Source organism: Alternaria dauci, chromosome 2 (assembly GCF_042100115.1).
Source record: "Alternaria dauci strain A2016 chromosome 2, whole genome shotgun sequence".
Lineage (NCBI taxonomy): Eukaryota > Fungi > Ascomycota > Dothideomycetes > Pleosporales > Pleosporaceae > Alternaria > Alternaria dauci.
In genome coordinates, this window is record NC_091273.1 from 3,420,614 (window position 1) to 3,442,960 (window position 22,347).

Consider the following 22,347-nt stretch of genomic DNA (forward strand, 5'->3'; position numbering starts at 1 on the left):
AATACAAGTGCGCACGCTTCCTCGCCGTGCACTATACTCAATCAAGGGTTTTTACCTCCTTATCTTCCTCTCGCTGGCATAAGATCAATTCGATACAGCACCCTTACCGCAGATCCTGCATTGTTAATGAGCAAGTATAGCAATCAATCTATGGAAGCGCTAGAAGGCCAACACGCATGCACGAAGTATGACGTGCAGCTCATGCTCTAGTTTCTCCAACGACCATCGGCATCATCCGAGTTCCAGATGCAAATACATCCCTTGCTCGTGTGCGTCCGACGGTTTCTTGCCCATATCAGCCTCGACTGCCTAACACGTCACCAGAGCACCACGAGGAGCTCAAACTTCCCGAATTGTGTCCTTGGAACCTTGTTCGACCGCCGTCGTTTCGACCTCCATGATGGTGTCCGTGAAGCCTTTCAACAGAATTTCACGTGCATGTAAATGTAGGATGTGAATCGGAAGACATGAGACATCCTACCAGGGGCGCATCTACATGCCAGTCCTCTACTGCATCTTAGTTCACAAGTTTGTATTTTCCTATGAATGCATTCGACGGTTCGGACGTGTGGCTGTGTTACATCGGGAAGGAAGCCTGTCCGCCAACTTGGAATTACCCGGTTACCGTCCTGTGTCGAAGTGGCAAACTGGGCCCATATGAGCCTACTCTGGGTATTCTGCTTTGTTGAGAAGCAAGAACAGCAGAGGTGGACCTAGAACACGCAATCGATGTTTGTACTACACTTCCTGTCGCAAGGTGTCGCATTCGTTTACGGGAGGAAGCGTCCATCTAATTACTCAATTACGTCACGCACACATAGCGCTCGCCTTTACCTGCCGTTTGACACTCGGTCCAGCCAACTCAGATGGGTCGACTGCTTGATGGTGTTCCCACTCAACCCTTCATCCTTCCGCTAACCCCTGCCAGAGGATAGATTGCGCAAGGACCTTGATCCATGAACCTGGTCTACCCGCGAAGATCCAAGATCACAACGGGCTTAGGCAAGCAAGTACCTCGGACCCAGCACCACGCGTCTTGCCGAGGCCGTTTCAGAGCTCAGGAAAGGATTCCCACCAATCATCTCTCGGAGGCATCGGGCCGATTCCAGATATTTGATCAGAAATCATCATATGCCAGTCTGGCCTGAAAGAATTACACCACTTTGGCCCTCCTATGATCAACGGTCGGACATGTGAAAGACAGGCTTCCCGCTGGGATCGACGCGGACCTTGGTATCTACTTACATGAAACTGGCATGTCGTCCGTTCGGATCACAGCCGAACCCAGCCATGTAAGATTATCATGGCCATTTTGGTTGGGCTGAATGGTGATAGAAGTTTAACTTCAGGTACACTCCGCACTCGCACTCCGCACCTGTCTCTCGAAGCGCTCTTGTCCGCTCCGGTCTGTTGGCAATCATCAGGCATATCGCTTACCGAAAGTAGACAGTGTCCGACTGCTTACATTAGTGCACGATATAGCCGTGACCCCCGAATGGCGACATGTTATCAAAGGACATCGCTCCGCGGGCTACACGCTTTAACAAGCAGGAAGAGAAGAGATCTCCAAACATGGAGCCCCGTTCGCTTTCATTGCCTCATACGGAGGCCCTTGTCCGGCCACACATGAGCTGTAGTCGTCGCCGCCAAATTGTCAACTTTCAGGCCAGGCCACAATAATGGAGTACATTCCAGAGTACCGTACTCGGCAAGCAGCCGACTGAAAATGTCAACAAAGGCACGCTCAATCCATCCGTGTCGCTTCGCATGCCGCTTTAAGTGTAATGTCACTGCCATTGGCGTTTCACACACCCTTCAAGCTACTTTACTTTTTAGCCTCCTGCGCCGCGCACTAGCTACCCCGTGGACATGAAAGCCGTAGCGACGCCTGCGCTAAGGCTTGTGCAAGGGGGAGAGGCGGCATTTGAAAGCCACTGCCTCGATAGTGATTACTACAAGTGGTTTGGCGCTGGCAATGTACCGATGCTCGACTGACGGAAGCCGCGTATTATCTTTCGGAGGTGTGGGTACCGCAACATTAGCTCTCGGCTCACATTACCCTGCTGCGCCGTGTGGCTGCATCAACACCAACACTTGTCGCCAGGTCGTTTGTCAAGAGGATCCGTGAAGCAACGGGATTCCGTCTCAATTCTGAACCGGCAAAGCCTATTCTTGAGTGGCAATTTTCGGGTCAGCAGCGCATAAAGTCTTATGCAAGACATCGTGTCACACATCGGCAAAGCATGTTCTTTCTCCACTGAGGCTCGGTGAGCCCATAACGTCTACATTTTTGTCGATCGGTGTGATGGCCTAGCTTTGGATGTTGCTAGCTGCTCCAACTCGTGGGAAGGATAATGTACGCCTCTTTGAGAATGCCACTCGTGGCAATCAAAGAATGTGCTCGCGGAGGTCATGGCTTCGATGATTACGTCTGGGCGTTTACACTCAAATCCTTCAAGATGGAGTTCTTGGAACAGGGTCACGCTAGCAGTCTTTGACGCTAACCAATCAGCTATCTACGGGTGGCTATCCGAAAGCGAACCCCTTCTGTCACTGCCGTCGCGACGATCATTGCCGTCACTGCCAGGCGCCAGACGGGAGCAACTCCTACCATCGAAGATATCGATCAGGCCCCCCCCCTTTATTTGCCTGACTCGATCCGTCGTGATATCACTCATCGCCATGTTTTATCAGTTCCCGACTCGTCATGCGCTATAATTAAACGTCTCGAAAGGAGTCATGATAGCTGCTCCACAGCACATGTACCTCTGTTCCGATCTAGACCAACACTCTGCGACCGCGCATCTGGAACGCCCCACCATAGAAGCTTTTGAATAGATTTAGTAGCGGCAGATGGGTGAGTGGTGGTAGGCCGTAAGCGCAATCACCCCCTCTCTCGGTTGCGCGAGAGACAAAGTCAAAAAATGAGCGCGGCGTTCAATTACGGAATTCGCGCATGCAGCCCATCTACTCTTGACATGTAAGCTCGCAAATGAGGCTGGTGACATGCACCCGCATGGACTAGCCAGGTAGCTATACATGTGGAGGAGATGTGATGGTGGTACCTTAGTGGACAGAGACAAGGTCATCTGTCGATGGTTTTCCGATCTGGATTTCTTTTTTCCCGTGATGCTGGGTGAGATATTCGGGGGGTAAGCTGATGCCCTTCATTGCGGTGATTTTCTTATGGCAGTCTCTGCCGTTACGGTTGTTCACTTTGCTGTCTGGGAAGGCTTCGTGTAGAGAGAGAGCTTCACAACCGACTCATTGAGTCGAGGCGATGGAAACGAATATCCCCCGACCACGCAATGGAACAAAACTACCCGAAGACGCGCATCATGATACCCGATGTGATGTTTTGATGGCCTGGGATGGGGCGTACTGACCTGCTCAGTCCCCAGACCCATTCTTGTCACGTCTCTTGCACTGGCTGATACACTCGTTTCCTCATCAGCAGGCATCTCTGCCTAGGGTTCCAAGTCCTCGAGCTTCTTCAGTGACTCCTGTACAGAAAAAAGACTGCGTTGCGATGTATGTGCTGGTGGTAGAAATAATTTCCATAGCACTACTCGCGGACATGTCTTGCATACATGGAGACAAAATCTGACGATTCAAAAGCGCCGTGGACGCAACTCGGCCCTTTGACGGCACCTCCAATGCGGTCTAGAATTACATGACTCAACTCAAACTGTATATTGTACCTGCTCCTGCCGCGCGTACTCATGCATGCTATCCAAAGTTAGCCCGACATGTCATACACACAGGTGCAACACAGAGGGAATCACAAAGTACTGGTGCATGCAGGTGGAAGTAAAGTCTGCCGATCAAGGGTACGTTGATCATTTACGAGATATCTCAAGCGTCAAAAAAAAGTGACGAGAGCGTTCATGCTATGCTACGCCAGCTGAACGACACTTTGTGAAGTTGACAAAAGAAAAAGAAACAGAAGCTGGTCAGACACCACGCTATGTGGTATAGTAAAAAAAGCAAAAGATGGTGGTGATACATGAACCAGAAAACGCCCTTTGCACATGTCTTCGTGCTACATGCATGTATCATAGATACCGTACCCGCAGACAAGAACCCAAAAGAAAATCTAAGAAACGACGCTTATTCCTCAATGAGCGCACCCAAGATCAGACTCTGTATGACAAACTCCGCGCATGTAATCTTGATCTTATTTCCACCGACTTCTCCTTTGATAAGGAGCTCTTCGTGAACCTCTGCGTCATCCCTCTTTCTCTTCTTGCTCTTCTTCGCTTTCCCGCTCGCAGCAGGCTTCTCGGTACCAAGGAGGATAGCGGCAGCCTCGGCGATGCTACCTTCTCCATTATCCACATATACCCAGTCCCACTTGCCATTGGTGAGCATATCAGATGCGGCGGCGAGGTCGGCGCAGCGACCGACTGTGGCAGAGCCAAGAGCGTGAGAGAGGAAGACAAACGGTTGTCGCTTTTCGATTTCTTTCTTGGATTTGCCGGTGACGAGGAGGACATTCTGGTCTTGGAAAAGAAGGTCACGACCCTGGATGGTTTGAGCGAAAGTGATATCTTCATCAGCAGGATCGTAAGCAGTCATTGTGCGCGACCGGACGACACCATTCGGGTCGAGGAATTTAGATACGCCAGCGGGTAGAAGATATCGCATAAAGTGTACAGCGCGTGACGCGTTGAGTGAGTCGTGGATCCAGCGCAAATGCAGACATGGGACGTTGAGCGCAAGTGCTTGGACGTATTTTGTGCTGCGAGAATGCGAGTCCGAGATGAGAGCGACGAAGCCCAGATCTTTATATGCCTGCTTAAGCACGAGTCCAGCTGACCCTTCGATGGTAGAGGCTGACCTACGGCGACTCTGGGACGATGTCGGTGCTTCCGCTGGCTCACTCTCAAATAGCTCGTGAAAACCTTGTTCCAGGACCTGTCCGCCATTGGTCTTGATTTGCCTAGCAACAATCTCCTTGTCCACGTCCGCTGCGGTGGAGGTTAGGACAAAAGCCATGTTCGTGAATACACCGCTACTGGATCGAGTGGTAGATGCCACAGACGCTGCGCGTGTAGTGACATCCTTCAGTAGCGACGGTACTGCCGTTCCTCGCCGGGTAAAAGAAGGCGTTGTAAAGGGATCATTAATCGGAGTGCCAATGTGAGAAGCCGATTTAGCGGGCGAAATGAGCGGAAAAAAGTTGAAGGACCGATCGCGAAGTCGTTTCCAAAGACCAGATGTCAGGTAGATGCTAGCCATAGGTACCGAGATGTGCTCAGCTGGAGGCATCGTCCTGCCTCTCGGCAAGCTCTCCCTGGGTCGCTCCTCTAAAATTATAGTGGTGTATCCACGCTGATCAGTAGTGGGGAACTCCTCACCACCGAGATCGTCGATCTTGTCCTTGAAACCGACAACAACATAAGTGTTCTTCTTCATGCCAGTCTCGTCCACCTTGACATGATCACCCCGGCGGAGATCTAATGCCCGAACATGAACTGCATCCATGGACGTGGTGTTACCGTCGTCGTAGCGTATCTGCAGCTGGCGAGCAGTTGCGCGACCGATGCATGTGGCAGGGTAATAATGGCTCCCTGGCCAGGAAGCAAACACTCGGTTTGGTACAATGACTTCCCCTGGTGGAGTTACCACTCGTTGCGGCATGCCCTCAAGCGATCTTTCGACGTTGCTTGAATGAGGTCCGGAGCTAATGGGCTCGTCTGGCTCCCTATCCGCATCGTGCATCTCAACATCGGCTGACTTGTTGGAGACGATTTCCCGAGGCTTCGTAGGCGTGAGTGGAGTACTTGTCCGAACACCCAAAGACGCTTTCGGTTTCGATGGGGAATTTGCTGGTGAAGACAAGCTCTGCAGGAGTTCTCGAGACACCGACTTGAGAGCACCCTGCCTCTCTTTCTTAGCTCTGCTAGATTTTGGTAGGGCCTTGGATTTCAACGACGTCGTCCGTTTGTACGGGGCCTGTACCGCTTCTCTTTCACGCGTGGCGGCAATAGCACCTTGGTTTTCTCGTGCGCGGACTGATGCAGTTGGCGGAGTTTCCTCAAGTTCTTGCTGTATTTGTTCGAGACGGGGTGACGGAGGCGCGTCTGAAAGTGACTCTGTATCTGTGGTCGCTTTTGATGGACTGTGAAGGACATTGCGCTTCGCAGTGTATGTAACCTTGCGCCTCTTCGTTGATAGGAGAGCCGGTAAAGTTGGAGCCACGAAAGCATCGTCGTCATCTTCGAGACCACTCAGTCGCGGCATTTCAACTTCGTCCTCTGCTGCTGACTGCTGTGTTTCGGGAAGATTGTAGATATCATCAATAGAATGAATGCGATTCTCTCCGCGGATCACATCACTTTCATTGCCTCTTGAGCTGACAGGTGCCGGCTTGTTTGACTCAGATCTAGGGCGCTCTTCGTGAGCAGAGTGGAAAGCCTCCGTACTGATGGTGTCATGATATACAGTAGTTCCCTCCTCTGCGATGCCGGTAGGACCCTTGTCTGAAAAGAAGGAGGGCTGTGTCTCGTCGAGTGCATCAGTCTCTGGAACAGTGCTCTGACGTCGCATGCTCGGTGGTTTGGGCGGCTTTTTCATCTCGTTACGCCGTGACGAGTCGCGGTCACGGATATCTTCCGCAAGCTGAGGATTTTCCAACTTCTCTAGAACTTCGCGTTCAGTTTCCTCGTGCACCTTACTGGGTTGGATGAGATCCAGTTCCTTTTCTGAGTCGTCACCATGGTACTTTATGGCAGCCTTATGTTCGAGATCCTCGTCCGCGAGCGGTAGGTCGTCGTCATCATCCATGACTATATCTTCGTCCAGGGTCGGTGTAGCAGTATCCCGCCCAGCCACTCCCTCCGCATACTCGTCATATGTGTGCTCATCGTACTCCACATCGTCTTCTTCGACTCGCTCATCGTCGGGTCCCACAAGGGGAGGGCTGCTTGGTACGCGCTCTTCGCCGTCAGGAGTCTTGTCCTCGTCTGTACTAGATCTGGGTGGCAATGGAGGCATTGACGAAGAGATGATCTGACTTGTGTAACCTGTCTTGGTAGCCATGGTGGTCTGATTGATGCTGTATTGGTTCGTCGATGGTGACGACGGGAACCGTAGCGATTTTGGTCGTGGTACACTGTCAAAGTTTGCAGTCGCATCTGGTTGCGAGTCCATGACAGCGATCGATTCCCTGCTGCTATGAGGTCGATTTGTCTCCTGCAGATGCTGTTGCAGTTCTGAGTTGCGTTGTTGTATTCCGCGTTGCAGTTGCGAGGAGGAGGTTCCTTGCTGGGTGGAATTCCGTGAAGGCTGACCTGAAGGGGTATGATAAGGATGCGAAGAAGTCTTAGGAACCTGCACGCTATTGTCATTGCTATTGCGCCTTACTGTAGTCCGTGTGGTATGGATTGCGTCCTGCGACGGCTCGTCGGGGTACTGTTCGGTATTGTGCTCATTCACTCCATTTACCACAATGGATTGCGACGCCTCATCCATGGTCTCGTCACCGTCATCATCGTCATGGAACTCGCTGTGTACGCCAGCTCGCCCGTTCTTCGACTTGAGAGGCGACGGATAACCGACGTCTGCCACGCGCTTCCTCCCGGATCGTGGCACCAGTGGTGTAGGTACTGAAATGTGTGATAACGAGCTAGCAGCCCGACGGTGGGCATTTTCCCTTGCCTTTTGTGCCTTGACTTTCCTGCTAAGCTCTTGCCAGCTATCCTGCTCTATAGTCATGCTATGGTCTTCTCCGACAGAATTCTTCCTCCTCTCTTGGGACTGCTTCACTGTAACGTAGTCAGTTCGTGGCTCGCTGGATGACCGCATGATAGGATCTGATTTCGGAGTGTTGGGCTGTATGGCTTTGATCGGGCTGGAGTAGGCGGGAATCGGACTGGAGTGTCGCAAGTGGCTGAAATTGGGCGAAGGGCGTGTGAATACGACATCCTCAGTGACGCCGCCCACTGCAGGCGAGGTAGGCGCCTGGGTGTTGTTGAAGGCTTGTGTGAGGGAGATGTGCTGCAAGCCGCCATCAGCTCCATTGCCAAACGCCGGGAAGAAACGTGAGGGGGACGCAGCAGTAGCGGGCGTGGTATTGATGCGCATAGCTGAGCTGGAGCTGCCCGTGTTCCTGTTCCTGTTTGCCAATGCCGGTGTTTGGAACTTGAGAGGGCTCGTAGGTGCCATGGTGTTCTGCGCATCCGCAGCGTCGTCAGCATCGATTACGGTAGGGCTGGTGGGTGTGGGCATGCGCTCGTCCTGGCTGGATGCGGCCGTATCCATCTCGTCTGTAGGCAGATCTTCGGCATGATCGTCATCCGAGTGGTCAACGAAGAGCGACTTGGGAGCGCTGTACTCTCTGCCCTCGCTTGTGTATATACCACTCGTCCATGTCTTCAGCATCTGACTGTCCGGCTGAGTGTCTCCCGGCGCGTCCATCATGTTGAAGCTGTGGTACATCTTGAAAGCCCCGCTCCCTTCTTTTATATTGCCAGTAGAAGTTGGCGCGCTGTGATGGTTGGGCAGGGCGGGTTTGACATGTTTTGTGGCCGCAGCGCGTCGTGGGGGAAGAGCGCGATTGAACGGGGAAAGCGCAACGGGCGGCAGGTGCAGGGAGGCGTAATCCGGGTGGAGGCCCAGGGCCGAGACAGAAGGAGCGCGAGTGCCCGAGTGAGGGCTCTCGGTCGATGTGGTGAAGTGGAATGGCTTGTCGCTGCAGGCCCGTTGCCTGAGGGCCTGGGAGAGTTGAGATGGGTCCTTTGGAGTGGCGTCAGTCGACCAACTCCAGCGATCGGCGACCGGGGTGCGACGCGCCATCCCGGACGCGACGGAGAAGACGGGTACTTACATCGTAGAAGAGATCCCCAAGCACTGTAGGCGCCTGCGAGTCTTCCATTGCGAAAGCTCATCACCAAATGCACTCGAGAGCAGAGTGCAGTTCCCCACTGTTCACATGTCTTACTTTGCCTGCAATCAGCCGAGACGGTTACGCGCCAATTAACGCGTAGTCATGTGCCAGTCGGTGGCCATGCGCAGCGCTTCTTCTCCGCCGCTTTGAGCGCGGGACGTCATACTCCTACCGCATCCATGCACTATGGGCTGATGTACTCGCATTGCCGGCCGACGTTTGCTGTATAGGTACAGTGTCCTTTGAAAGACACCAACATACCTTGCGCTATTCACCAAGGTCCGGCAGATGGCCTGCACAAGACTCCTCGTGCATGCAAGAGGCGGAGTGACTACAGCTCTTCATACAGGTTCTGGTAAACCACTCAGTGCTGTCGCGCAGAACAATACAAGATGTCTTTGTAGTTTCCTCTGGCAGCATAGTTCAACCCCACTTCGTTTGTCTCACGGGCGAGAATACGCAAAGAAAGGACTCGTGTCATTCAATTGACATGGAATTTGTACGCGTGTTAATCAGCCTCCTTGCCATCCTGTCAAGATGTGCTCCACTCCAAAACTCACACCTCCCTCGTGTTCTAGTGCTCCTCTTCTTCTCCTTCTCAATGACTTCATCTTCCATCTCTCCTGCACCTCGAGCTCATCTCCCCTGTTCCTCCTCAGTTCCTCAATCGCTTCACTCCACATTGACAGCTACACTCCTATCCGAGGAAGGTGTAGTACAAGCTGAATGCGACGGTCAAACCGACAGCGGTCCACCCAGTGCGGATAACCTGCTGGTTCTTGAAACCGATGCCGACGTCCCAGGACAGATGCCTCAAGCCGTTGAAGCTGTGGAAGAAGAAGGGGAAAGCGTAGAAAGCCTTTAGTCCCGCCTTCGCAGCCGCTGGCCAAGCAGCGACGGTGGCCACCATCGACTGCGTCTCCAGGTGCCATCCAGTGTAGGGGGCAATCAGATAGGCGATGCCGAAGAGGTAGAGGGAGCCCGAGAGGGTAATGCCGGTGATTCGGTTGAGCGACGAGGCGTACCAGGTGATTTGGGGCTTGTAGATGGCCAGGTGGGGGGAGACAGGGCGGTTGATACGCTGTTTCGCGAGGATCTCGGCGGCTTCAGACTGCGAGGCGTGTTCGGTTGCTGCGAGTCTATATCACAAATTGTCAGCATCGTTGTGCGCATGGATGGTATTCATCATTGTAGTGGCCGGGGAGAGCTTGATGCTGTTATGACATACCTCCGCTGAACCATGCGTCCCACGGGCTGTACCCTCAGACCAGGCGCGGCGGCCCGTCGCAGACCAAGCTGAAATACCCGCTGAGAAGCCATTGTGCAGTTTCTCCGATGCCAATCGACAGAGCTGTCAGGTGTCGTGTGGTGATGGTCGACCGTCTATGATGCGCAACGCCGCCAGCCCAAATCTTCCCGATTCCCGAGGTCCCCCTACCGCCCAATGAGCAGCTTAGCATTACGCGACTTAGTCATCCAACTTGCGGACACCCGATATTTTCTCGCGTGCGCGCGGCCAACTTCCTTTCCTTCACGAACCTCGATATCGCCGGCAATGAGCGCTTGCGTGCTGAACTGCGGGAATGACGGCTCATTTTGTCTGCTGGCGTTATGTCAGTGGATGGGGCTCAGGAGGGATCGGAGAGGGACTGCCTGTATTAATCGCTTGTGTCGACCAAGACCATGTCTGCACGAGTTTCATATCAAGGCTACATATTGTGTTTTTTGCGCCGTGCCTGTGCCTGTCTTACTGCATGATGCTCTCCTGAGGACGCGGTTTGATGCGAAGCTTGAAGATGATGGCCCAACGCCGTCCTACCACTGCTGCGTTGCGCTTTCGCTAGCCAACCCCATCTTCCTGCTGCATGAGCCTGCCATGCGAAGTTTCTGACTAAGAAGCGCCGTGTTCGCCTTCACCTTTTGCATACCATGACTTCTGGTATGCCATGCGTCGAAGCCATGAGACCTGCGATGACGGTTGGGTCGAAGCAACGTTACCACGCTCGGTGATTGCAAATTTTCTTCCCCTTCAACCTCGTCCCTACAGCGCTTTTTGCAACCCTGCAGCTAGAATAACGTGCACCCTTTTGTTTCTTCACCACACATGCAGCGGTAACGCAGACACCCACATAGACTGAAACCGTAAATGGCGCCTCTCAAACAGTTCCTCAGCACCGACGCCGGGCTTCCAGCCGGCTCGTACATCTACAAGATCATTTCGACAGCGCCACGACAAGACCCTCTCACATATTCTTTGACCAACCAACTGGCTTCTATATCTTCGGACGACTCTCTACGCTTTCATACCGCAGACCTAAGACCTGACGGCGCGATTGCAAATGCAAATGAAAATATAACATGTTTGGAGAGAGCGAATGATGCGCCTAGCAACGTTGTTACGACGGCAGGAAGAGACGGATTGATAAGATTCTGGGACAAGAGAAGCAAGCAAAAAGCTCTACAGATAGAAAGTCGTGAGTGACGGGGATAACGCTGGTCTGGCAAAGCATAAGGAACGGAAGGCTGACCATCAGCGTAGCGCACAAACTCGTCTCAGCGCTGGTTTGCGATGCAGAAAGAAACTTCGTCGCCGCTGGTATCGAAAACCCCGAAGATGGCCCTAACAGCTCTCCAGTATACATATGGTACTTCGATATCTAACTCTCTAGTCAGTACCACATTGACTAACTTTATACTAGGGACCAGCGCAACCTATCAGCGCCTCTCCGTTCATACGTCGAGTCTCACACCGACACCGTAACAAACCTCTCCTTGCATCCTTCTCACCCTGCTCTGCTATTGTCATCTAGCACGGATGGCCTCATCAACATCTTTGACTCTGCACAAGCTGACGAAGACGACGCTTTGTACCAAGTTATCAATCATGGGTCGGCTGTCGCACATGCAGGGTTCATGTATCCTGGCACCGATATTTATGCAATCGGCACAGACGAGACGATCAGTTTTTTCTCATTGCAGAGCCAGAAAGAGGAGGAAGAGGAGCCGGCACCGAAAGTGTGGGGCGATGTTAGGGAGGGTTTGGGGTGCGAGTATGTGGTGGATATGGGATGGGCTGGGCAACAAGCTTTTGTTGCCGCAGGAAAGCATAGGTATGCCGTTATTCGATTGCTAAAACACGCAGGTAGAGCTGACTGGTTACAGCGAGAGTCTTCTCAACCTCATCCCTATCAGCAAGGGCAGCGATGGACCTCTGGACTACAGTTTCGACCTCGACAAGAGCATATCCTTTGCGGGCGCTCACGGCGAAGAAATCGTCCGCGATGCGTTCACTGATGTTCACGTATGCATATTTTCTTCGCTGAATTCCGATTCCTCATAGTTGACGACTTTCACAGACAAATACAACATACACATGCGGTGAAGACGGTCAAATCCGCGCCTGGAAACCTTCGGAAGAAAGCGGAACGAATGCCGATGAAGGGGCTGGATCGGCGAAAAAGAAGCGCAAGGACAGGAAAGAGAAGGCAAGGTACAAGCCATACTAATAACTGGTATGAGATGATAGACTTTTTTGCATCTCGCAAGCGAACATGCTCGGCACAGGCAAGCAGCGGCAAATTTGAGGTCACGTATCAGGCTCTCTATTGATTCCAGAGAAGGCCTATATCGGATCTGATTTCGTTTTAACTCTAGATTTGCGCTCTGATAGGGTCTCAACTTCTGCTGCGTCAATTTCTGCCTACCTATCTAAGGCTTTTATCTCCCTCATAGGCGGAGAGGCCATGATATTGTGTTTTCGTTATTAATACGGTGATTCTAGGTGGCTCGCTTATGGATTGCCGCAGTACCATAGCGTAGAGTGGGTAGATTCAGAGTATAGCGTCGCCCACCCAATCGCTATGTGTCAAAGGCGGGATATATATACCGTCCCTGAACTCTTCTTTTCACAAACCACTGCTTTCCGTCACCACAACAGCATACAGAAGCAAAATCATCCCAAATCCAAACGCACAACATGGCTCTCGCTCTACCCCCTATCGACATGTCCACAGCAAAGTCCAGCCCTCTCGAATCTATCCCACCAGAGATACTCACCATGATTCTAGAAGAGTCGTTGACACTCACCAAGAATGAGGGCTGCATGAAGGAACACGCTCCAGCATCGAAACTGCCGCGAGGATATGGTTTCCTTCCACGCATTCAACCACAAGTCCTTCGTTTGAACAAGAGCATCCATGCCTTTGCAAGCGAAATCCTCGATCGCTCCAACAGATGGATTATTTTCAACATGGACTGTGCGGATCTTCTGATCGCTCGGGTAACAGCCAGCACGGGCATGATTATTGTCGACCCGGAATCTGCACAGGCACTGCCAACTGGCATGATGCATGTCCGAGTAAAACTTTACACGCATGCATCGGTATACGCAAAGGCGCTTAGCTCTCGATGGCCCGCGGCCTTGCCCAAGCGTCAGATCCTGTTGGTACCGGCGAGTAACATCGACAGCTTCCTCAACGAGCTTCGGGGAACCGAGCTCTCTCATGCTGTTCGAGTCATGCCAGGCAAGACTTTCCAGGGTCTCTCTTGTCGTCAAAAGAAGAGAGCGGTTATTGGCGTGCACGGCTTGAGCATCTGCATTCACGTCAGTCCAAACTACCCCGCAAACCTCATCGGTGCCACTCTCGAAAAGTTTCGGATACTACATGGACCTTTGAACGTGGTCTCTATCGTTGGTGCTCCAGACGAGCAGCAAGCCCGCCTTATCGAGACGTCTATCACTGCTCGACGTGATGCCGTTCGCGAGTCGACGTTCTCGGAGGCTTTGATGCATGTGGTTCAGCTGTTCCATCATGCTGAGCGGAGGTCCAAGGATCGTGACACTCAATCCGCTTCCTCGCTTTACGACCAAGCCCGCGAAATTATACGCAACAATCGACTGCTGGATCGAACGCCATGGGCTGGCTATATCACCGAAGCCAGGCTCAACGAGTCTCGCTTTGAGCTTCTCATAATGAGCGCATGTACCACAAATTGGATGGTACACAACATCATCCATGATGGTTGCTGGCGCTTCAAGACCGCCACCGAGGCGCAACTCGTGCATGTCACCCAAAGCACAGAATGGCTGCTCAACCTCGATGGCCCCAAACCCGAATTCAAAGCTTATTTGCTCTTGCTTAGCGGCTTGCATATCATCTTTTCATGCCGAATCACCGGTCAACAATCTCCGACTGCGGATGCTCTTGCTCACGGAATGGATCTCATCAACATGACCCAGTTCTTCGTCACACACATGTCGCGCAAAGAGGCTCTCGACTTTCGAGTCGCGTATAAGATGAACAGGAGGATTGACAGTCTCGAGCCAAAATCCGCCACGGCTGCTATCGCCCATGTAGTAAAGTGCTACAAAAAATGGTTTAGCAAGAATCTCAGGCCTATCAAGTGGAGAGTTCATGAAAGTTTTGTTTCGCAACCGCTGCGGAATAGAGGGATGTTGGAGAGATTGTGGAAGATGCCGTCTCAGCCTAATAGGAAGTTGGATCGATACCGCGTTATCGATACGTTTGAGGTAGAAGAGGGCACAGAGAGAGAATACTACCTTCTTTGAAGAGCCATGGTCGGTTGTTGGAGTTTAGAGGTGCAGACGGGACGTATGGAGAACGATAGAAGGGTTGGAAGGCGGGCGAGAAGCAGTGTTAATGATGGCGTGATATCCACTAGCGGTACTGAATTGGTCACCATGGTCTAGATGGGTCGAGGCAACATGTCGTTGTAACAGGGTACTGTAGATGGCAAAATCGCAAAAGATTTCAACACTGAATCTCTATTCATTGAATGCGTGAAGCGCAATAAAGTGCCGTGCCATGCTAAGCATAGGTACATCGTCAGACCAAGCCCCTCAACAAAATCCTCGGTTGTCGCCCGCCCACCACGGAAGCTAACGTTTCACCCCAGCCACCCGAACAGGCACAGCGTAACCGTTTCATCCCCTCTCGCCATCACTCCAACGTCTCGCAAAGCGCCTAGAAGCGTTCTTCCTGTATGATCTGCGTATCGTCATATGCCTCGCCACAAGGGCGCCTGAGCGCCAAGGTATCCATCTTCTTCATGCGCCCGTCTCTGCTAGGCTCGATGGAGGCGTGTGGCCGTGTTTTCAAGGCCGATGCAACCGACTGTGTTGTTTTGTGTTTGTCTCGCGTGTTTTTTACCGGTGGAAGTTTTGCGCAGGATGAGAGGATGCGAGATGCAGTACGGATGTTGCGGCCAGGCAGGTAATGCGCCTGCATCGTGAGGGTTCTCTTGCCGAGGCAGCAAGCTGCCAGCTTCCTGAGTCTCTGTGTATAAGAGGTGTCTGGTATCGCCTTAAGTGATAGCCTCATCAGCATCGTCAACTACAGTCTTCTCTATCATCCTCTACTTCGCTCTAATTCAGTTCTTTTCTTCCGCTGGTCGGTTTTTCGTATCAATAATCACTTCACTTAAACATCTTTACCAAAACTCTCAAAACCTCAATTCCAAACAATCCAGCCAACCGCCAAAATGAAGTTCACCATCTCCGCTGTTGTGTTCGCTCTCTCTACCCTCGCAGCTGCCAGGCCTCAGGGCGCCAACGACAACCGTCCTGTGCCTGAGGGCGCTTGCTGCGTCGCAAACACCAGCTTGAAGCAGGATGTCTGCACTGTCAATGGAGTTAGTGGTCGCTGTGTTCCCGATAACATCAACAACTGTAAATTTCCCGTACACCCTATATCTACTACTAGGCCCTTAAGCTAATCACTTCAACACAGGCGGCACACAATTGACCTGCATCGAAGACAACCGACTGAGCTGCGACCCAAACACTCTGGAAAGGGGTCGTCCTCTCTGCCGCCGCATCCAGGGCGCGTAAACGGCTAGTACTAGGCTCGTCGATTGAAGGCAAAGTAAGGATGTTCATGTTATAAAGATCAGTATGAATTGAAACAGACTTAGTAGTGGTAGGAGGGGCTGTGGTAGCCTGGTCCTATAGTAGTGTCGGCTACATGAGACGACAATAAAGATGCTGTGTAGCTTTATCAACTCATTTATGATCATTTTTGTGATGTTGTGGTGTAGCAATTGTAGGTCTGAACACTTCCAAGATGCATGATCGTCTATCTGCCCTGTTGTAATACCCGTGGGCCTTCCAGGACATGTCGTGAACTGGCGATAAGTCAAAGTTGAGTCATGGAAGAGTGATTGAACGTTTGGACAAGCTCTAGAAGCCTTGAGATGTCGCACCGCTGTACGACAATAACGTCTAGTAGCAACGCTCAGTATCGCAATCTGCATAAGGCACCTATAAAACTGTGTACGTATAGCAACTCTCATTGAAGAACCTACTGGCGTGGACTGCATCGTGTGTCAAGACGTGCTAACACCGCCAGGCGTAATCACACCATGTCAACATACCTATTGTCGCACTTGTCTGGAGGAATAGATTTACAGCGCACAGGAAACTAGCCATTTGTGCTGTGTTTGTCGTGGAGAGCTTTCCCCAAAGCCTACATATCGGAATAGAGAACCGGAGAATGGTCGAAACTATGAGCACGAGTTGCATTGTTGGAATCATGAGTTGACGAAGGTATACAGGTTCCGGTGTTGGGCTTCATAGCTGAGAAAAGAGCGATAACTTCAAACAGTCTACGAGAGAAGACTAGCGTGAGTGTAGCATTTGCCGGATGGCCCAGTGACTTTTGCGGGGAAGGTGCTGCAAAAGTCTTTGCGTTACGGCCCAGCGACGGAAGTAGATCTCGGAAACCCCCACCTCCGCGGCTTGATGAAAACATGTGGAATACACCAAGTCTTAAAACAGGACATTTCTTCAGGTCATATATAGTTGACAAGGCTGGGTCATCTGCTACATACGTGCAATGGAGCTTGAGTAAGGGTGTAAGCCCGTACATGGACACGAGAAAAGAAATGCTGTCTTCGAGACTGCTGAGGCCTGAGGTTTATACGCGACAGCCATTGGGCTTGTGCTTTGGGATACGGTATGATCGTAATGGGTTTGGTCGTGTTTCGTTGGAGGTTGTCTGGATGGTAGCCGTGCTAGCGTGGTTATCAGCCGTACCTGGATACGTAGTGTGGCGAGAAAGACCGAGCGTGATTTGCCGTTCCGCTAGAAGGTTCCACATCTCGCTGGCATCACGATAGCACGTGCTACTTGGGTGACCACATATCCTTCAAATAGTGAATGTGTACTGCAGCAGACTCGTATATGTGCTGGCTGGGTGGTTGTATGCTCTTTTCTTCTTTGACGCGTCGGATCCGCGCGTTGGGCAACGTCATCGATGGTGATTGCTCCGCCGAGAAGCCGAAACCTTTGCATCCAAAGTATCGTACATAGAGATCGAAGAAATAGGGGAATTGCAGGGGGAATAATGGAGAATATTTATGTAGGGGTTTTCCAGTAGCGCCAGGGGTTAATCGATAACGGGAAACAGCGGACTTTGCTTGCAATCTCTCACCGTATCCAGATCAATTCACAACTCACGGAGGCGGTTTCCCTCTTGCAACAGGCTCACTGTCAACTGCGTACGAAACACCATTGACACAATGACTACGACTCAAAAAGATGACCTCGTACCCGACCCCAAAACCGCCACCCCGGGTAAAGTCGTGAATCACGTGCAGAGCGATGACAAAGGCACGCTTTTCGGTAAAGCAACTATCGATGGTTGCACGGGAAAGACAAGAGAGAACTTCCCTCCGACAGTGTTCAAGAACAATTTTGAGAAAGAAGTGTAAGTTGCGGTTTGCCTGATGCTGTTGAAATCGACATAATTAACAAAACCCTAGGCTGAGTGTGGAATTCTGCAACGTTAGTCTTCCAGAGCTGTACTGTTAGCCACATGTTAACGACAACAGCAACTTTGCTTAGATGCGCCATGTGATCCTGAAGGCCGCTTTCTCAATTTTGAGGCCGTTCTCGATAAACTGAAGCAAGCCAAACCGGGCATTGCAAATTGGTCTGCGAAAATGGCCATGGAAAAGTATGATTCTGAAAGCGACTCACGAGTTAGTCATAGCGAGACGGAGTAAAGTTAACGTGCGAGGCAGCATCGAGAACGAGAACGTCGCGAATCATTCAAAGGCGCCACTGCCTGTCGCTCATGATCTCACGCAGCCCTCAGGGCTAGACACTCCACCGGCAGAGAGTAGCTTGACTAAACCAATTTTGCCCTCGTCGAATGCCTCTGGATGCAGCCGATCCAGTCCCATCTCTGCTCACGAAGAGAAGATTCTTACTACGAACCAAGTGTAAGAGAACATACGGTATCATTGCCGCACTATTTGCTCATTCGCCATAGATTCAGTCAGAAAGAAACAGTTGACCTCCCAATATCTGTAGAAAGAGCTCACAAAGATGATGGAGCGGCGGTTAGCGACGAAGGAGGCGCCGACAAAGAAACACCACGGAAATCATCTCCACAGGAAAATGTATGATCGTTCTGACGCCGGTAGCACAAATCTCTTTATATTGACCATCTATAGGCTGCATCCGCGAAAGCAACGCGGGACTACCCTGCAGAGCAAGGCAGTGCTACTCGATCCGTCGAAGAGAGCGTTGCTCAGACGGCAACAACAAGTCTTGTAACAACGTCTAAAAGCATGGCACCAGAGTTTGTGGTGAAGCCAGAAAGGAAATCGGAGGTGTCTTCATCGCAACGTTCTGCTTTGGGATCTGCCCCGCGTGAGGTTCCGGTGTTTCAAACTCCATCTGTGGAGAAATCCAAACCGTCAACATCCATCGTAAATCAGCCTTTCATGTTCTCGGCGGGATCAAAGACAACGGATGGAACGAAACTACAGGCAAAGTCTGGAATTGCGCAAACTGTAGCGCCAAACCCATCATTGCTGCAGCAATCAACAATATGGCCAACAATGCCGCAGCCATGGCCGACCGTTGGAACACCCCCCTTACCACTTCTGTCTGTTTATAAATTCGCCGCAAACAAGCAGTCGAGTTTATCCCAACCCGCACCAACGCAGGTTACAACAAGTTCGAGCGCGACGGTTGTGCCACCAGTATCAAAAACAAAGGGGACCCTAAACGAAAGCCTTACTCAGGTGATGTCGTCTAGAGACACGAACCTGGATAGCGCGCTGAGCAACGCCGGCTCTATCGACACTCAGTCGCAACGCCTTGCGTCCACAAGCACTTCCATACCAGCGAAAGCTCACACTCCATCTCCAGCGACGCCTGACCCAGATGAAGAGTTACATAAATGGATTTACGAGATGTATCACGAGATTGGATTCCAAGATAATGGAGTCAACTTCATCGGCCATAAAGAGTTCAAAAAGAGGCTATACGCGCTGAGGCCGAACGTTATGCAATCGCGCATCAGACAAGCACATGCATTGTACGCGAATACTCATCATTTTTAATGGATCATGCTAATTAGTTCAAGACTTAGTGGCCCAGGACATAAATACAGTTTTCCTGCTGTGTCAGCACTACAAAAACAGAAGGCTAAGGCTCGTCGCGAGCAACAACTGAACGCCCATGGCTCAACCCCAACACCTGGAACGGCCCCAACGGTGGCCACACAACCAAAGGATTCTGCACAGCAATGGCCAACGTCGCAGGTACTACCACCATCGCAGCCCCCGGTCATATCGTCTGCTACGTCGGGGGCATTGGCGGCGTCGCCTCTTGTAACGCAAGCGTCGGGATCAAGCGTCTCGGCAATGAGATCAGTACCATTGCCGCTTGTGGTCAGAAATGTACCTCAACCAGAATTTTTGACAAACGGTTTAGACAAAGTACAGATTTCAAGTCATCGCAAACCTGATTTCGCTGCTTATGCAGAATTCTTGAAGAGTGGTCGAGAAGTTGCTGGAGGGAAAGCTAGCACAAACGAAAGGGCCATCAAACAAGGACCTCTACTATCCGGCGAGATCATCGACATACACTCGGGAGGACTCGTCCCCCAATATGGCCTTTTGGGGCATCTTGCCGAACAAGACCCGAGGCTATCAGCGTCTCAAATTTTCTCGAACCCCAACACACCCGCTTCAGTGTTTATCTGTGGCGTTCAGGGAAGCGGAAAGAGTCATACTACGGCATGTCTTCTGGAAAATTCTGTAATTTCCACGGATCTTATCGGCCAACTTCATGGGTCTGTGTCGTGTCTCGTATACAGCTGGTCGTATAACTCTGGCAGTTCAAGCTTCAGCATCAGCGAAGCCGCGTACCTCGGAGCGTCGTTACCACAGTTCCCTCGTCATCACGCTAAAAGGGTTACTGTCCTGTACTCACCCTCAAATCCTATTATGAGAAGGCACCATGAGCGCTTGCCAAACGTGAGGGCAATACCCTTTTACCTGAACTTTAGGAAGCTCACAATCAGTGCAATGCTGACGCTTATGGCTGTCGACGAAAGCTCGAAAACCCCCCTGTATGAAACCCCCACTGTAGCGACTGGTTTTGTAATGCGCTGACTATTCTACCTATTGCAGATACTTGGCCGAAGTCGAAAAAATCCTCCGCATGATGCAAAAGTCGAATGGCGGGGACACGGTCTTAGATTATGCTGCTTTCAAAAAGAAGATCAAAGAAGCAGGATTCACGCGTGATCAGATGCAACCGCTCCAGATTCGACTCAATATACTGGATTCATTCCTGGACCTCAACGGCACAGCAGAAGAACCGACCTATGAGCCGGGAGAAGTCACAATCATGGATCTGTCCGATGACACAATGAGCTCTAGTACCGCCTGTGCTCTTTTCAAGTTAGGTATGAACGACTACCTGGGATCTTCTGCGAAAGGAAAGATGATAGTTCTAGACGAAGCTCACAAGGTACGTTGTTTGTTGATCCTAGTAATCGTCGACAGAACAACGCGCTAATCACAAGTGAAGTACATGCAAGACACACCTGGCGCCCACCTTTTCACTCAGGGCCTGAAACGAGTTGTTACCCAAATGCGCCACTACGGTTGTCGTGTTGTCATTTCAACTCAAGAGCCCACCGTGGCCAACGAGCTTATTGCGCTGTGTTCGATTACTATCATGCATCGATTCACCAGCCCCGCTTGGTTTTCAGCTCTCAAGAAGCACATCAGCGTCATGGAAGACAACTCGAATATCATGGAGCAGATCGAAGGGCTGAACACTGGAGAGGCACTTGTGTATGCGCCTGGTGCTGTGCTGGGCAAAAATGTTGATGACAGTTTGGTGAAAGCGACAGCACAATTGTTGAGAATAGTTGTGCGTGACAGGCTTACGCAGGATGGTGGAGAGTCGATCTTGGCTGTCTAAGTACATATGTTTCTGGTATGAGGGGCTGTTTATGGGAGTCAGGTGTTGACATGAAGAAAAAAAGCTACGATAGAGCATCACAACCGCAAATGATTGTGATATGCCAACGCCTAAGGGCATGCAGGTAGCTTCTACTTCAATTCATTTATGCGTTGTGCTACTGCTTGTCTCCTTACTCCCCGTATGTGATGCGATGGTCCATAATCCATTGGTGTTGTTATTACTCGAACATTGACTTGACGCTACGTCGTCTTGACGTACGGTAGTTTTGACAACAATGCGCCCAGCATTTTTCGCAAGTTCTTCTTGACTGCTATGCGCCTCATCCCAATATGGGTTTGTGTTATCGCGGTGTGATCGTACCGATGAGTTGACTATGTTGATCATCTTTATATCGTCGGTCCCGTGTTTGAGGTAACCTTGTGCGTTATAGGATGGTCTCGATGCGTTCAGGCGCGTGCGGATTAATGTCGCAAACGCGGGCGAGCATCCGATGATGACAGCTGGGACATCATGAGTATAGATCCCCTTCACTTAGTCATTGTAACAAGCATACCTATAGCACATTCCATCACAGTCCATAGCAACAACCACTTGGGCTCAGGTGTAGTTGCTCTACCACGACCATCAACACCGAGCTGCACGACTCGAAGTGTCGCGAAGGTGATACACACGAAACCGCTTCCAAATAAGATGAAGACGCCAATCTTCTGCTTGCGTGGCATCTGAAGGTTCCAAGTAAGTCGAATGGGTAAAAACATAACTATCGCCGATTAGTCTCAATCAATGTCTTGCGAGGGACCAACAGAACAACATACTCGCAAGATCAGTAGCAACATCCACCGAGTATGCGAAATAGAGACTGAAGATAATCCTCACGTTTTCGTTCGGAGTGCCAACGCATTTCCCTTGCGAAAGCTTTGTCTTCAAATCATTGCACGTAAATATACTGCTGAGAACGCTGCCAATCCATGCCTGTCAGTAGTCAGCCTTTGTGCCCGACCGCAAGAGCAAACCCAAATGGAAAGACTTACCACCACGCAGAATGAGGCTATAGCCCACCACACTTTCCTGTATACTCCCGGTAGACCGGTCAGCAGTTTGCGGTAGAACGTCAACAATGACATCTTAACCGAGAAAAGAAGTGTATAGAAGCACATCTGGCCTGCAGTAATGAACCTTAGCATGGCAGCAGCATCTTCCATCA

General features: G+C 51.2%; 7 protein-coding genes across 7 annotated transcripts; 5 read left to right on the forward strand and 2 right to left on the reverse strand.

Moving 5' to 3' along the window:
* Positions 1 to 3,818: 3,818 nt before the first annotated feature.
* On the reverse strand, positions 3,819 to 8,926 carry ACET3X_003154 (uncharacterized protein). Its single transcript, XM_069448398.1, has 2 exons — positions 8,831 to 8,926; positions 3,819 to 8,739 (listed from the first exon to the last, which is right to left on the reverse strand). The coding sequence occupies exons 1-2, from the start codon at positions 8,876 to 8,878 to the stop codon at positions 4,111 to 4,113; spliced, it is 4,677 nt and encodes a 1,558-aa protein (XP_069309701.1). The 5' UTR covers positions 8,879 to 8,926; the 3' UTR covers positions 3,819 to 4,110.
* A 661-nt stretch (positions 8,927 to 9,587) lies between these two features.
* ACET3X_003155 (uncharacterized protein) lies at positions 9,588 to 10,210 on the reverse strand (the record flags this gene model as incomplete). The annotated part of the gene is made up of 2 exons (XM_069448399.1): positions 9,588 to 10,029; positions 10,119 to 10,210. The coding sequence occupies 2 exons, from the start codon at positions 10,208 to 10,210 to the stop codon at positions 9,588 to 9,590; spliced, it is 534 nt and encodes a 177-aa protein (XP_069309702.1).
* An 826-nt stretch (positions 10,211 to 11,036) lies between these two features.
* Positions 11,037 to 12,396, forward strand: ACET3X_003156 (uncharacterized protein; the record flags this gene model as incomplete). The annotated part of the gene is made up of 5 exons (XM_069448400.1): positions 11,037 to 11,364; positions 11,430 to 11,535; positions 11,590 to 12,000; positions 12,053 to 12,191; positions 12,247 to 12,396. 5 exons carry the CDS (start codon positions 11,037 to 11,039, stop codon positions 12,394 to 12,396), a joined length of 1,134 nt encoding a protein of 377 aa, XP_069309703.1.
* A 470-nt stretch (positions 12,397 to 12,866) lies between these two features.
* Positions 12,867 to 14,459, forward strand: ACET3X_003157 (uncharacterized protein; the record flags this gene model as incomplete). The annotated part of the gene is made up of 1 exon (XM_069448401.1): positions 12,867 to 14,459. One exon carries the CDS (start codon positions 12,867 to 12,869, stop codon positions 14,457 to 14,459), a length of 1,593 nt encoding a protein of 530 aa, XP_069309704.1.
* A 932-nt stretch (positions 14,460 to 15,391) lies between these two features.
* ACET3X_003158 (uncharacterized protein) lies at positions 15,392 to 15,740 on the forward strand (the record flags this gene model as incomplete). Its single annotated transcript, XM_069448402.1, has 2 exons — positions 15,392 to 15,578; positions 15,640 to 15,740. The coding sequence occupies 2 exons, from the start codon at positions 15,392 to 15,394 to the stop codon at positions 15,738 to 15,740; spliced, it is 288 nt and encodes a 95-aa protein (XP_069309705.1).
* Positions 15,741 to 17,428: 1,688 nt separating this feature from the next.
* Positions 17,429 to 19,697, forward strand: ACET3X_003159 (uncharacterized protein; the record flags this gene model as incomplete). The annotated part of the gene is made up of 9 exons (XM_069448403.1): positions 17,429 to 17,616; positions 17,672 to 17,693; positions 17,741 to 17,865; positions 17,933 to 18,133; positions 18,184 to 18,313; positions 18,368 to 18,466; positions 18,944 to 19,239; positions 19,288 to 19,465; positions 19,638 to 19,697. The coding sequence occupies 9 exons, from the start codon at positions 17,429 to 17,431 to the stop codon at positions 19,695 to 19,697; spliced, it is 1,299 nt and encodes a 432-aa protein (XP_069309706.1).
* A 455-nt stretch (positions 19,698 to 20,152) lies between these two features.
* ACET3X_003160 (uncharacterized protein) lies at positions 20,153 to 21,140 on the forward strand (the record flags this gene model as incomplete). Its single annotated transcript, XM_069448404.1, has 3 exons — positions 20,153 to 20,277; positions 20,339 to 20,681; positions 20,742 to 21,140. 3 exons carry the CDS (start codon positions 20,153 to 20,155, stop codon positions 21,138 to 21,140), a joined length of 867 nt encoding a protein of 288 aa, XP_069309707.1.
* Between the last annotated feature and the right edge of the window lie 1,207 nt (positions 21,141 to 22,347).

What these genes read in the sequence shown, in the direction of transcription:
- ACET3X_003154 (XM_069448398.1), bottom strand. Translation starts at nt 8,878, where the DNA reads ATGGAAGACTCGCAGGCGCCTACAGTGCTTGGGGATCTCTTCTACGAT. An exon ending in TTGGGGATCTCTTCTACGAT is followed by an intron (nt 8,740 to 8,830) that starts GTAAGTACCCGT and finishes GCCACTCCAAAG; the next exon opens with GACCCATCTCAACTCTCCCA.